Source organism: Metopolophium dirhodum, chromosome 8 (genome assembly GCF_019925205.1).
Source record: "Metopolophium dirhodum isolate CAU chromosome 8, ASM1992520v1, whole genome shotgun sequence".
NCBI lineage: Eukaryota > Metazoa > Arthropoda > Insecta > Hemiptera > Aphididae > Metopolophium > Metopolophium dirhodum.
The window spans coordinates 33,353,042-33,366,721 of record NC_083567.1 but is presented as its reverse complement, the minus strand read 5'-3'; the positions used below and the strand labels follow the sequence as shown (position 1 = coordinate 33,366,721).

The window sequence follows — 13,680 nt, the reverse complement described above, 5'->3', positions numbered from 1 at the left end:
CAACTTGTATGAATTGAAACACAATTTCAAATTTATTCTACTGTATAAATTGTAATAACTTCATAATTATTAATAATTATGATACAATAATGCATAAACTTCATTTTAAGTATTCACCAAATATATTGATGGATAATTTATTATTAGGCATGTACCTACATATTATACGGTTTTAATACAAGTATTTTATACCTAAATTTTAACCTATTTTGTACCTATGTGTTAGTACCTATACGTATCCAAAACATTTATATAACCATAGTTCCTAATTCAATCATTTGAATTGTTATTATTGTTATTACTTTTTAGTATAATATATTATTATTTTATTACACATAATATATATCGTAATAGTCGACGATTTCTATGGCATTGCTATAGTCGAAACAATCAAGTTCTAGTGATTCCAGTCAGAAAGATCCAGTAGGTATACAAACAGCAAAAGTATTTTTAATTTGTATTTCCTGTCTGTTGACTTAGACATAAAATAATATTTTATAAAAACTAGAGAGTGGACTCGCATAAACTGATACGACGTGATATAAGTTATAATGATATACATGCGCACAACTATTTACAAATATGTAGCAAAATTAACACAAGTTCAACAGATTGTAACCAAAAAAATCTGAAAAAAATACTCATAACATTTGTTTTATAGATGTTATAAATTAATATTGGACGCAATTAGATATTTTAAAGAAAAATAACGATTACCTATTGCGTTACTATAATAGCATTGAGTAGGGCTGACGGTATTGAAGATAATTTTCGGTATTACGGTATTGATTTCAATACTGGTTTGAAACGGTATACCGAAAAACCGAAATGATTCGGTATACCTAAATACCGATATGTTACGGTATACCGAAATAATAAATAAAATCTAACTAGTATCGATATTTTTTACATTTATCGTTTCACATTATGTACTTTATTATATACTATAATATATAATATTATAATCTATATAATCATTGCCATTGAAAACAGCACTAAAACCGTTCATTCGGTTTTTACGGTATAGGTACCGTTTACCAAAATAATTTTACCGGTATACCGAAAATACTATCAGCCCTAGCATTGAGTATATATCGTACAATATAGCTAATAGTAAAATAAATTACTTTTATAGCAATATCAAAATTATACAATTATAAACTTAGTGATATATGTTATAGCCTATATATATATTATGACCTAAATGCTGCACATTGGCCGTCTTCGTTCAGAATTGTTTTTCGTATGCAATGATTTATCATTGAACTCAAATTTAATACATACCTTACACTATTACAGTGACTTACTTCTCAATGATGAGGTACACTCGACACCTACTGTATAGCAGAACGATTACCTACTTTCCCCCATTTTAAAATGTAATATATATGTTTTAATCTTAAGGTCGGTAGGTAGGTATAGCTAGGTTGTTTTTACTTTTCTTCCAATGCCTGAATGCTGTTACAGTTGCCATGTTCGATGGATGTATATAAAGTGCCTACTTAGCGTACTTAATATATTTTAATATTTTTTTTAATTGGACGCGTATAATCCCGCGGGCATGCAAGCTGTTACGACTTATTTTGGCTAATATTATTCCTAAGCTGGTGAGGCACGCAAAACTTATAAATATACTTATACTTAGTCCATAATATGCCACCATATTCCTCATTAGGAACACCGAGTGAAATAGAGTTAGTAACAAAATATCTACGTTTTCGATTTGTAACAAGACCTTATGTATATCAATATTTTTTAGTCAGAAGTAGTAGTTATACTCCAACTGAGTAGATTCATGTTTCGTCAGAAACTCATAACTGCAGTCTTTGCCAAATGCCTCGCCACCTAGGTATACCTATATATTAGTATATTATATCAGCTTATACTTACCTAAATAAATATTGCAAATTATAATTTATTACATATATTTATGTTATATGCAATCTTATTCAAAATATGATAATTTTTATTTATAGAAAGATATAATACAGATGGGTTATTGTATATTTTCTTCATGAAAGAAACACATATTTTTTTTTCAAATTGTATTAATAAATTGCTTCAATAAATATTAATAGGTGTAAGTCACTGACCACTGTCGTGTATATGAATGGGTATTTCGTATATACTGTATGCTATATCCCATCTCTTAAAAAAATCTAGATATAGGTAATCAAACGTATTTGTAGATTAAACAATATATTTTTAGCATTATTTATTCATATTTTCTCATATCTATACCGTATTCAACATGTTTAGGAAGTTATACACCAGTATGGTATCACAGCTCAAATAATTTTTCAAGTGTAATAATTTATCTTTGATTTTGTATTTTTAAAAAACTTCGTTCATGCTGTAACCCATTGGGCATTCACGAGTCGTATATCTTTTTAAAATACAAAACAAAACAAAATATACAATATATAATATTATGATGTTTATGATCTAAAGAAGAACTGTGCCTAAAGCCCTAAAACCACTTCATACCTAGTTGTTTCATTTGCACTGACAGCATTCGGAGTGTTTCATAATAGTATTTCGTTTTACATTATGTGATAAAGCAGTTTATATGAAATTCCTACCTAATGTTCGAATATTGGCGAGTCTTAAAAAAATTATCAATACGGTGGACACTGAACGATGGTATTCACATTACACATAGCCACATAGGTGCCTACCTATTATAACTTAAAAGCTATCGATAGTCCACATTATATTATTTCATTTTATAGGCACCTACCTAATCCTATAATGTGCTCATCAGTCATCATTAAGCACTATATATACGACTGTCGGAGCGTCCATAACTGTCGTTATCGTAATACCTATGTATTGGGTTTTAGCATTATAGTTTATTACAATTTATAATATTGGTATTTACTATTTAATATCATCAATGTTATGAGGTGTTTGCAGGTAGTACCGAATGGGCAATGGTGAATTTATTATATTTTAGCATTTTACAATCATACTAGTTTGCGGTGCAGGTTGTCGTCTTATGCGCTTCTGCTCGGTACGGATGTCGGCGAAGTTGTTTCCACATTATGATGTAATCTCAAGGATTCCCAAGAATATGTTACATATGATATTAGATTTTGCTTCTATTTTAGCACTGTATTTTAATTTATAATAAATTATGTAATATTATATCGATTCGTTCTGTTGTAATTTCTAAAACCACTCTAACTCAATTCCATTTCATCTCCAAACACGTGACTACTGGGACCCGTCACGTTTTTTGTCTAACCGCAGTGAATCGTATATAAACACAGTTTTATTTTGAAAGTTTCGTGTTTGTTATTAATTCCCAGAAAATATTGATTTTTCATAAAAAATAAATAAATAAACAAAATCAAGTAAAAATAATTTTTTGTAGTTAAATTATTTCATACTTTTTAAAACCATTCAAATTAATTAAATTATTTTTTTTTAATAACGTTGGTGGAAACTTAATTACTTATTACTTTATTAAAATATACTATTTTCAAAGAATTTTTAAATAACTGATATGTGCGATGCGCCTCGCTGTGTCAGCTATTTTGCCTGTCTACATAATGCACTACTGTTTTTCTTAGTAATTAATTACATCTAATACAAATCTTATACAAATATATTATGTGAAATTAAAATGTAAACTAAATAATTATTCAATATTTTCCGTCTTACGAGGGACGAGAAACAAAATCTGGATACATTTTGTGTGTATGTCATACATTATATTGTATAGTCTGATTTCCCTTTAATATTTAATTTATTAAAATTCTGATTTATGGAATTTTTAAATTAATTAAATTACCATATTTTCAATTATTTAGATTTTTATATCACTTAAGGATTGTACTACCGTCCTGTGGTGATACAATTATACAAACTTCTTTTTTTCTAATGAGAACCAACATTATAAACTGTAAATTGCTAAGTAAATGATTTCTTTTAAACATTTGATGTTTTCATGTGATGTTACTAAAGTCTAAAACTAAATTCGAACTAGTAGTTTCTGATTTATTTAAATCTACCTATATAAGTACTATAAATAACAGTCCAAAAATGGGTTTATACAAATATAAAAAAGATTTAATCTTAGATCTATTTCTTAATTATTCATGAACAATTTTCACTAATTTATTGTAAAATATACAAACCATTATATAGCCCTAATATCTTCCTAAATCATTACCATAGACATATTAAAAAGTAAAAACTAAGAAACTACTAGTTCGAATTAAATTTAGATAGACACGTCAACATTTTCAAAAAAGCCATTCTGGTTAAAAATATAAAGTAAAAATGAGAAATTCTCATTTGAAACACACCTTGGTTTAAAAAATCTATTTATTTTTAAGTAGATTTAGAATTTAAAAATCAGAATTTGAATAAATTCATTATTCAAATTTAAAGGAAAGTTTTAAAATATAGGGGTGAGCATGCTTGGTTAATCATGCATTGGTTAATCGTCCTGTATATCAATATAATATAATTTTCAAACAAAGTTTATAAACTTCTTGAATATTAAACATTTAAAGCAACGATACACCATACACCTATACAACTATACACGTCTATGCATTGTGTAAAAAATAATTTATAGAAAATGATTTGGGTAATAAATTAGTTCGATACTATTTTTGACAAATTTATTTTGTACATCAATCAATTCATAAATTCATCTGGTTATAATTTTCTTATCCTTTATATGTTGAGTATTATAATATTTTAAGGTAAATAATAGTCATTAGTAAATAAATTTGATAATTCAGACGACTTTTTTACTATTGCCACAGAGGCATTATCGTTTTAAAGTATGCGTTTAGTGAAAGCGTAACTGTTAATGAGATGTATTGAAAAAATTCACAGAATTAAAGTAGCAAAAAGTGATGCCCTTCACAATTTATTATATTTTAAGATTATTAATATAATAATAGTTTACAGTGTATTACAACTTATTTTCTTCTTAACTTTAAAGGTAATAATAAGTGTAGGTACCTACCTACTTGGATATAATAGGTACCTATATTTTATTATTATATACTGAAATTAACGTCTAAGTAAATTTAAATATCACTTTCTATATTATTAAAAAAGAAAGATTTTTGTTTATTTATGAAAACCTAATTTGATTATACATATATTAACAGAACTGAATTCAAATATTCAATATACCTAGATATGCTCAATATGTGTGTACACTGTTCGATAATATATTATAATATTAATATTGCTACCTATACCATAAGAACATCGTATTAAAAATAAATTTATTAAAACAATTTTCTATTTATAAGTTAATATTTTAGATATATATTTTAATACATAGAATACATAAAATATAAATTAGATATTGCAGTATTGAAATAAAAACGATTAACTAAATAATTTATCAATATTTAAATCTGGAAAGTAAAGACTAATAATTCTACTTAATATTAATCTGCAATAGCGGCTGTGAAATTAGTCATTTTGAATACCGATCGATTTTACTAAAAAATAAGTGAAATCAAGCTATGGATTTACATATACCAAATAATTGAATAATTTATTATATTTTATTTTGAAAATTTTTAGGTAGGTATCTATTTTTTAGACATTATAGTTTTGTGTTTATTATTTCATGCGTTGGTATAGGTATATAATATATATTATGTGCGTATATCATAATTATAATATTATATGCATGTTTTTCAAATAGACATTTTAAATAAACTATGCAATAATGTTCTGTTTAATATTAAATTATATCAATAATAGGTAAACTACGATTGATATTTACCTGATATTTATTATTTTTGCACATATGTACATTTTTTTAAGTACCTACTCGTTAATTTTTTTTTTAATAGGTATATATGAATATTAAAGGGATTGTATATTTATATAATTTTAAAATTCTATTACATTTTGAGTAAATCATTATTTTATCTATTTATTTATAAACGCCAATTTTATGATCACATTTGAAATTTAATATATTAATATGTAGTAAATGTTTATAACACACGGTAAAACAGAACATAATATAGAAAATACAACTCAATATAAACATAATAGTAACATAGTGATATAGTACAGCAAACTTATAAGTTATAACTAATACATTTATTAAATATTAAAATTAAAATTAACATTGTTTAGTTTACGGAGCATTCTATATGTAAGGGGTGATTGTATCCATAGAATGTGACGGATGTGTTGTGGGTTGGTATTATATTCATATATTAATTATAAACATTAAAATAAGCGGTGGAATCCAGTATTTATATAGATTACAGGTATACTTACAATGTAATTGTATTTAGTCAGAAAAGAACCTACCTATTTCTACAAACAATGTTGGATACCAATGAAATTGATATTTTGTATGTTAAATACTTAAATGTCTTGTGTATCAAGACGTATTATCAACCGAAAGTATAGTTTACACAGCCTGATAGAAGATTATCATTTATAATATTATTATACTTACTTTCATCGCATCATAATTATACTTATAGATAATATTAATATTAAATATTTGCGTAAGAATAAACAGTTAACATATCTCAGAAATAAAATATCTGACAGTAGTCCTTGTATTCCGGTCGTTGGCTGCTTCTATGTAGGTACTAATTTCCAAGGCTGGGCAAGTTAATGGGGTTTTTTAACTTAGTTAAGTTAAGTTAATATGCACCAATAACAAAAAGTTAAAAGTTAAAAGTTAATTTAACTATAGGTTAACTCAGTTAAGTTAAAAGTTAGTACACACTTTTTGTTAAATTTTTATTAAGTTAAAAAAAAGTTAATTTGTTTATACAACGCTAGCGGACTTAATTTTTTTCCAACCCAAGACTAAATTATAGGATATAATGTTAATACTTCATACAGTATTTCCATATTTCCAAGTTAGATTCAAATGATATACATTTTGAACTTTAAACAGTTTACGATACATATTTTTGACATGAAAACGAAATAGACTGAAATAGTGAAATATTATAAAATTAAAAACAAAATAAATTAACTTGACTTACTTCTTAAAATGAAAAATTAACTCGTTAATTTCACGTTAATTAAGAAAGAAATTTAGTAAGTTAACAGTTAAGTTAATGAAAAGCCAAAAGTACTGTTACGTCTGTTGTAACGTCTGTTCACCGTGAGTCAATTTATCACAAGTCAATTCATTGTTTAGGCCAATAAATAAATATTCACAACGTTATTTATATTAAATTTGGTACAAATTCGTCGATTTATCACGTATTATCGTGATATTATATTATTGTCTTAGACTATAAATTATAGGTCGTATAGGAACAATCGGGGTTGAATGTATGGGGACCTAGAATTATGTCTACTGAAGTGGCCCGTGTAAGGCTTTTCCCATTCAAGTTTCTGGAAGCAGAATTAAAAGGATTCAAAGATGCTATTCGTATCTAAACTGTTAAACAAGCACAAAAAATAGATAAACTGCGTATACATTGTACTAAAGTTATAAATACCGTATACTTAAGCGCTAAAATAATACATGCATTTTTACAGTAAATTTGTAAGTTTGACTCGTGTGTCTTTTTTATTTTGTGCGTGCGTAAACGACAAGTACCTACTTATTTGAAATAATCCTTTGATTTTCAACGTCAGTAACTTTTCTGGTGGGAAAGTGAATCTATAGTTGGTTAGGTTAGGTTAGGTAGAGGTCAAATATGAAAATTCCCAGTAGTTTTTAAAAACATCGTGGAAAACAAAAAAAAAAACGAGGAAAACCGAGAATTTTTATGCAATACTATGTGAGCCACACATACTATTTTTTGTCACGCATCCGCGTTTATTGATCACGCCATCACGGCAAAGGTAATATTCGGGCTAGGATCTATGCAACAACCAGACTATTCTACGTAAACAATATTTCATGAAAGAAACGACTTGGTTTTATTTATTTAAAGCGTCGTGCATGTAGGTTATAATATGCAGTAATCTGGGATCTATGCAACAACCAAATTATTATATGAAAACAATTTCACGAAAGAAAAATGTTTACGCGTCGTGCAAGGAGGTTATAATAATATTATGAATATAAGATATAACCAAAAGTGTATGTTTTATGAGGACCGTAGTTTAGATTTTAGTGTCTGTTTGTTCAGAGAATACGCGTGATACAGAGCTCAGTACTCTTGGGGAATTCCACTTTACCGCCCGGTACTTTTGGGGATTCCCACTAAACCGCCCGCTGGACGGAAAAACGTCGCTTTTCAACGCTTCAACCGTCATCGAAAACTGAACTTTCGGTGCAGGCGTGACAAAAAATTAGCTTTATACAAAATATATTTTTGTTTTTAGTGTGTTATATTTCCAAATATAAATGTCCACCGGATGTTTATATTAGCATTTTCTGTACAATATAAAATGTTTAACATATTTTGACTCGTTTTGAGCTATTTATAGGTTTGTATAAGTTTTTTTTTTTAATTATGTTCGATAAAAATTTTTTCCCTCAGTCAAAAAATTGAAAATTCAATACAAGGTTCCACAAGTTTTTGCTAGTGGAAATTAAAAAAAATTGATCGTAAATTTTTTTGAGCGTCAGAAGTTCAAATTTTTACAACATTGGATATTGCTTAGATTTCTCATCCAACAATTTTCTTATTTTCTTATAACTCAAAAACGAATGACCACCATATAGTAACTTGAAATTTCCACCGTATATTATTACCACCGTCCACCGTATACTAGCATTTTTTATACACAGTCTAATTTTCAAAATATTTTCACTAATTTTGAGCTATTTATATAGACATAAAAAATTAATAAAATTAAAAAAAAATTTTTCTGTAAATATTAATGCATTTTTTTCTATTCAGATCTAAGTTTTGAAAATTTAATACAAGATTTCATATAATTTTTTATAATAGTGGTTAAAAAATATTTAGGAGATGCATAACCATTATTTTTTTTATAAGCATTTTAAGTTAAAATGTTGACAAAATTCATCAGTCACGAGAATTCGTCAATTTTTTAGTAGAGACAATCTGAAAACACCGAAAGATATTACAGGGATGGTTCAAAGAAAATATTAATATCCACAATATTTTTCTTTCTGGCGAAAACTTTATTCAAATTTTACAAATAAAAATCAATCTTTCTGAAGCCATTCGTGGTGTTTATAAAATAACATTATAGTATTAAAATTATAATTTATTACTTATAATGTATTATATTATAATATAAGATATAACCTATATACATATTAAAATTGGTATAAAAGGCGATTAATTACAAACGGTTATTGATACACGACGACGGAGAGTCGTGGATGGTTGAACTTATATAATATAAAATATAAATTATAATAATAATATTGTGCAGCGTACAAAAACGCTATCAATGGTGGATTGCGTAGCTGCTGCTGTAACCGAAACCATGGTCGTGACCGAAGTCGTATGTACCGTATCCATGCCCGTGGTGTTCTTTGACGTAGACGGGCACGTGCTGTTGCACGTACACTGGGTAGGGCACATGGTGAGCGACCGGGATCTTGACCGGCACCTTGACCGGGTATGGCACTGGGCGGTCGACGGGCACCGGGACGTGTTTCTCGATGTGCACGGGGTATGGCACTGGTTTCTCAACGGTCACTGGGTACGGCACGTGTTTCTCGACCGGAACGATGATCGGCCGGTCAACGATGACCGGCACCTCTTTGGTGACGTGCACAGCACTGACGTGTCCGTAGCTGTGGTCGGCGCCCAGCAGACCGTAGTTGGACAGACCGTCCCACTCACTGTGTCCACCGTATCCATAGCCCAAGCCCCAGAGGCCTCGTTTGCCCTGCTTCTTTTCCGCAGGCTTCTCATCGGCGGCGGGGGCGGTGGCCTTCACGGCGTCGGCGCAGACTAAGGCCGCGCCAACACTCACCAACAACAACATCGACATCTGTGACAGAATAATCAACACAAACAATCCATCACAACATTTTTCACGAATTTATACAATATAATAATATATTAATATTATTCGCATAGTTATACCACCCCACTGCAGTATAAAATACTAACATTGTCTAACCTATATGAGGCACAGTAGTTCATACCCCGCCTCCCCCCCCCAAAATACAAACAACTTTATGATAAAATTGAACTATTAAAGTTGAGGCTGTTATGGAATTCGATAAAAAAAAAAAATGTGGGCAAGTGGGTACCGCACTGTTGTACAGTATATAATATATGTGCCTAAAGAGGGTCACTATAATGGATGTGCCAAATTTGAATTCAATGATAGGTAATATAAAATCATTGTATACGATAAAAACGATTCTGAGCGAAGACGGAATATTATGTAAGCCTATATAACTGAGTACATTTTATGATATTGTTATTCAAGTAGATTATTTTACTATTAGACATCATTAGTCATACAGTAGGTTGAATTAATTTTTAACAAAACAATTGCATTTGAAAATGTTATTGTGTGTATATAATATAATGATATAATTTAAAAATGTCAAGTAAGTATACCGACAAATAACATTTTTAAATTATACCAAAATAACTAATCCATTGTTCTTGTTAAATATCTGATTTCATCTAAATTTGAAATTGAAAAAAAATGTGAAAAAATAATATGCATAATAATATGTATCTTTAATATTTTTCAACTACTGCTATTATAACAATTTACACAAAATAAAATTTCAAACTTTTTGACGCAATAAAAACATTTTTTTGACAGACAAAAAACTAAAAAGATTTCAAATGCCTATAAATAGCTCAAAAACAGTGAAAGTATATTTAAAATTATACCATGTATAGAAAAATCTAAAATAAATATTTTGTGAAAATTTAAATTATCTATGGTTATTTGTTTATGAATTAAAACAAAATAAGAAAATCGTTCGATTTAATTTAATTTAAATTACGGGTTAATATCCAGTATCGAACAAATTTGGATTTCAAATGCTCATCAAAATTAATTTAACTTTCGGTAAACTTTATTTTTTTCTTGTTAAATGTATAGGAAATCTTGTGAGAAATATTTTATTCAATTTTAAAATAATATAAAATATATGGTAAATTTACGCTCAACTTTTTCTTACATTACACTAAGAACAAGTTATAAAGAACCTTGCATTCGATTTCCAAGTATTTTAACCGAGTGAAATAATTTTAAAAAAACTAATAAAAATCTTAATTTTTATGCCTATATAAATAGTTCAAAAAGAATCAAAATATATTGAAAATTTTTGAAAATTTTATAACGTTTAGAAAATAATAAAATAAACATTCGAAGAAACTTTCAAGCATAGAAACGATATAATTATACAAAAATATATCTCACGAATATTTTGTACAGTATACAGAATTATTGACATTTTTGTCTAAGTGCGTGTTTGGTATTATTTACGAAGTTCCTGAGCCTACGGTTATGATATTATCACATTGTAACAGCTCTAGTCTTAACTCGTACATTTTTTTTTTACGTATAATGTAACGTATTCTGTTTTTCTTGGTTAAAAAAAAAAAAAAAAACTTATAATAATATAACACGAGCAACCGCGGTAAAGCAGGAGACGCGTATATAGATACTCACCCAGAACTGCTGCATGTTCGCGCCTTGTGGGTCTACACACGAAACCACCGTGGACACAATTATTGCAATGTCGTGTGCTTCAGGTGTACCTCGCACTGGCCGCGGTCGGACTTGTGTGGTCCAGATCGGTCGGGCAATATCCATTTTATACGGACACGCCGAGGCCTCGAAAACGGCAAACGGCGCGGCCGGGTGGGGGGGGATGCGACGTGGTGCGCATGATATTATACACCGTGCTCCGTGTGCCCACGACATGTTGTGTACACCTCCGGCCGTGGCGGTGCTGCGCACAGTCCAAGGGACATTTCCCAACACGCGCGCGGGGCCGTTCACCGCCCGCTCCCGCGGGTTGACCTCTGCCGCGGCGCTTCGGTCTCTTCCAGCGCGCGGCCCCGGCTGTGTTACTAATTCACGGTTCGCCCGGATTGCATCACCGCCCTCAGACGCACACGATATCACGCCCGTGCTATTATTGTCGTTACCGTCCTATTATACGTTATCATAATATATATATATAGGTATATAGGTGGGTTACACACTGCAAGCTGCAACACGTTACTATATGGAAAAATATACATGCGCACGCATTCCAGTATATGGTCCGACACCGCTGCTGCATGTACCTACATTATGAATGTATAGAGATACCCGTATACGGCGATCAGACATTGAGCGTGGCTGGTAGTAACATCATTTTTCTTAGCGGCGATATCGACTGTTCGGCGTTGGCCCGCGGTGCATCCGTCGACGGAAAATTAATACTGACCGAAACAAAACACTGCAATGGTTTTGGCCACGTCTTCGGGACTCCATGTTTTGATGGTATTTTCGAAACCTACGACCATTTTTATTAAGACGTTATCATGATATTATACACGTCTCGTGTGCGTCATAATAAATAACAATGCATAAGTACCTATATCGTGACACATATTACATTGTATTCAGCCAAATCCCCACAATTATACCCGCGTGTCCATAGACATCTTGACCACGATTTCTGCACGGTGCACGATATGAAAAATATCAAACATTTAGAAAAACTGTAATTTAAAATTGACTCAATTGTTCGTCGACAAGTAGTGTGACATGATATTACGTACCTATTTCATAAAACCCATTAAAACAGCACACGCATGCGCAAAACGCAATCATATAGATGTTAAACATATCATATTACAATTTTTTTTTTTGTATAAACACTATGCTAAAAGAATATATATATGTTATTTAACTTCCTCTCATACTGGTAAATCTGATAATAGTCAATTGACTTAATAATTGCCAGATCGCCACGATCAGATACTATAAGTCATCAGCTTATTGCAGTTATTATCTGGGCTATATTATGCGCAACTATACCAATATTTTTGAGGGTATACAAATCGTAAAGAATTCCTAAATCCCCAAACGCTTTACATTGTATATATATTAACAATAATTTCAAATGTATATTTATGTAATGTATTTTAATATGAGTGAAACAGTTTAGTACAGCTTTATAAGAATATATATTAATTAATATAATATTATTTTAACATGATTTTTCTGTCTATTAAATTACATTAATTTAAATTAGATACTGCTAGTTCAGGACGACGTGGTTAGATCACCCAAATCAATAATGCCATTACAATTATTTTGTAATCAGTTGAAGGACTTTTTAAATCGAGCTGTTTTGAACTAGAAACAGAACAACTTTAAACTGGAAGACCTAGATCGTCAATTTCTGAAGTATTTTTTTGTTTTTAAAAATACTATACCTAGGTACTGTACTACTGTATAGGACATAGGTTTTATTATTTGTTTAATACTATCAATTACTATAAAATATATAGGTAATAGATGATATTGGTAGTACCTATCTAATATAAACGCGGAAATATTACATTTTCATTAAAAACTATTACAATATTTTTGAGCTGCACAATTAACTGTTTACTTGTGTTATAATAAATTGTATTATATAAATTGTAAGAACAAGGAAACAATGTTAACTCGCTTGCCTGTCAAAGTTATTTCGTCAATATATAATACAATATTATTATGGTTATTTTGCCACAAATAACTACGCATCTGTGACAGTGTGAGTTTGACCTGTTCTATACAACATTAAATAAGCTAAAGATT

The 13,680-nt window shown here is 29.6% G+C and overlaps 1 protein-coding gene across 1 annotated transcript; it reads right to left on the bottom strand.

The window, feature by feature from the left end:
- Positions 1-9,052: 9,052 nt before the first annotated feature.
- On the bottom strand, positions 9,053-11,709 carry LOC132950425 (uncharacterized). Its single transcript, XM_061021878.1, has 2 exons — positions 11,551-11,709; positions 9,053-9,897 (listed from the first exon to the last, which is right to left on the bottom strand). Exons 1-2 carry the CDS (start codon positions 11,692-11,694, stop codon positions 9,346-9,348), a joined length of 696 nt encoding a protein of 231 aa, XP_060877861.1. The 5' UTR covers positions 11,695-11,709; the 3' UTR covers positions 9,053-9,345.
- Positions 11,710-13,680: the final 1,971 nt, after the last annotated feature.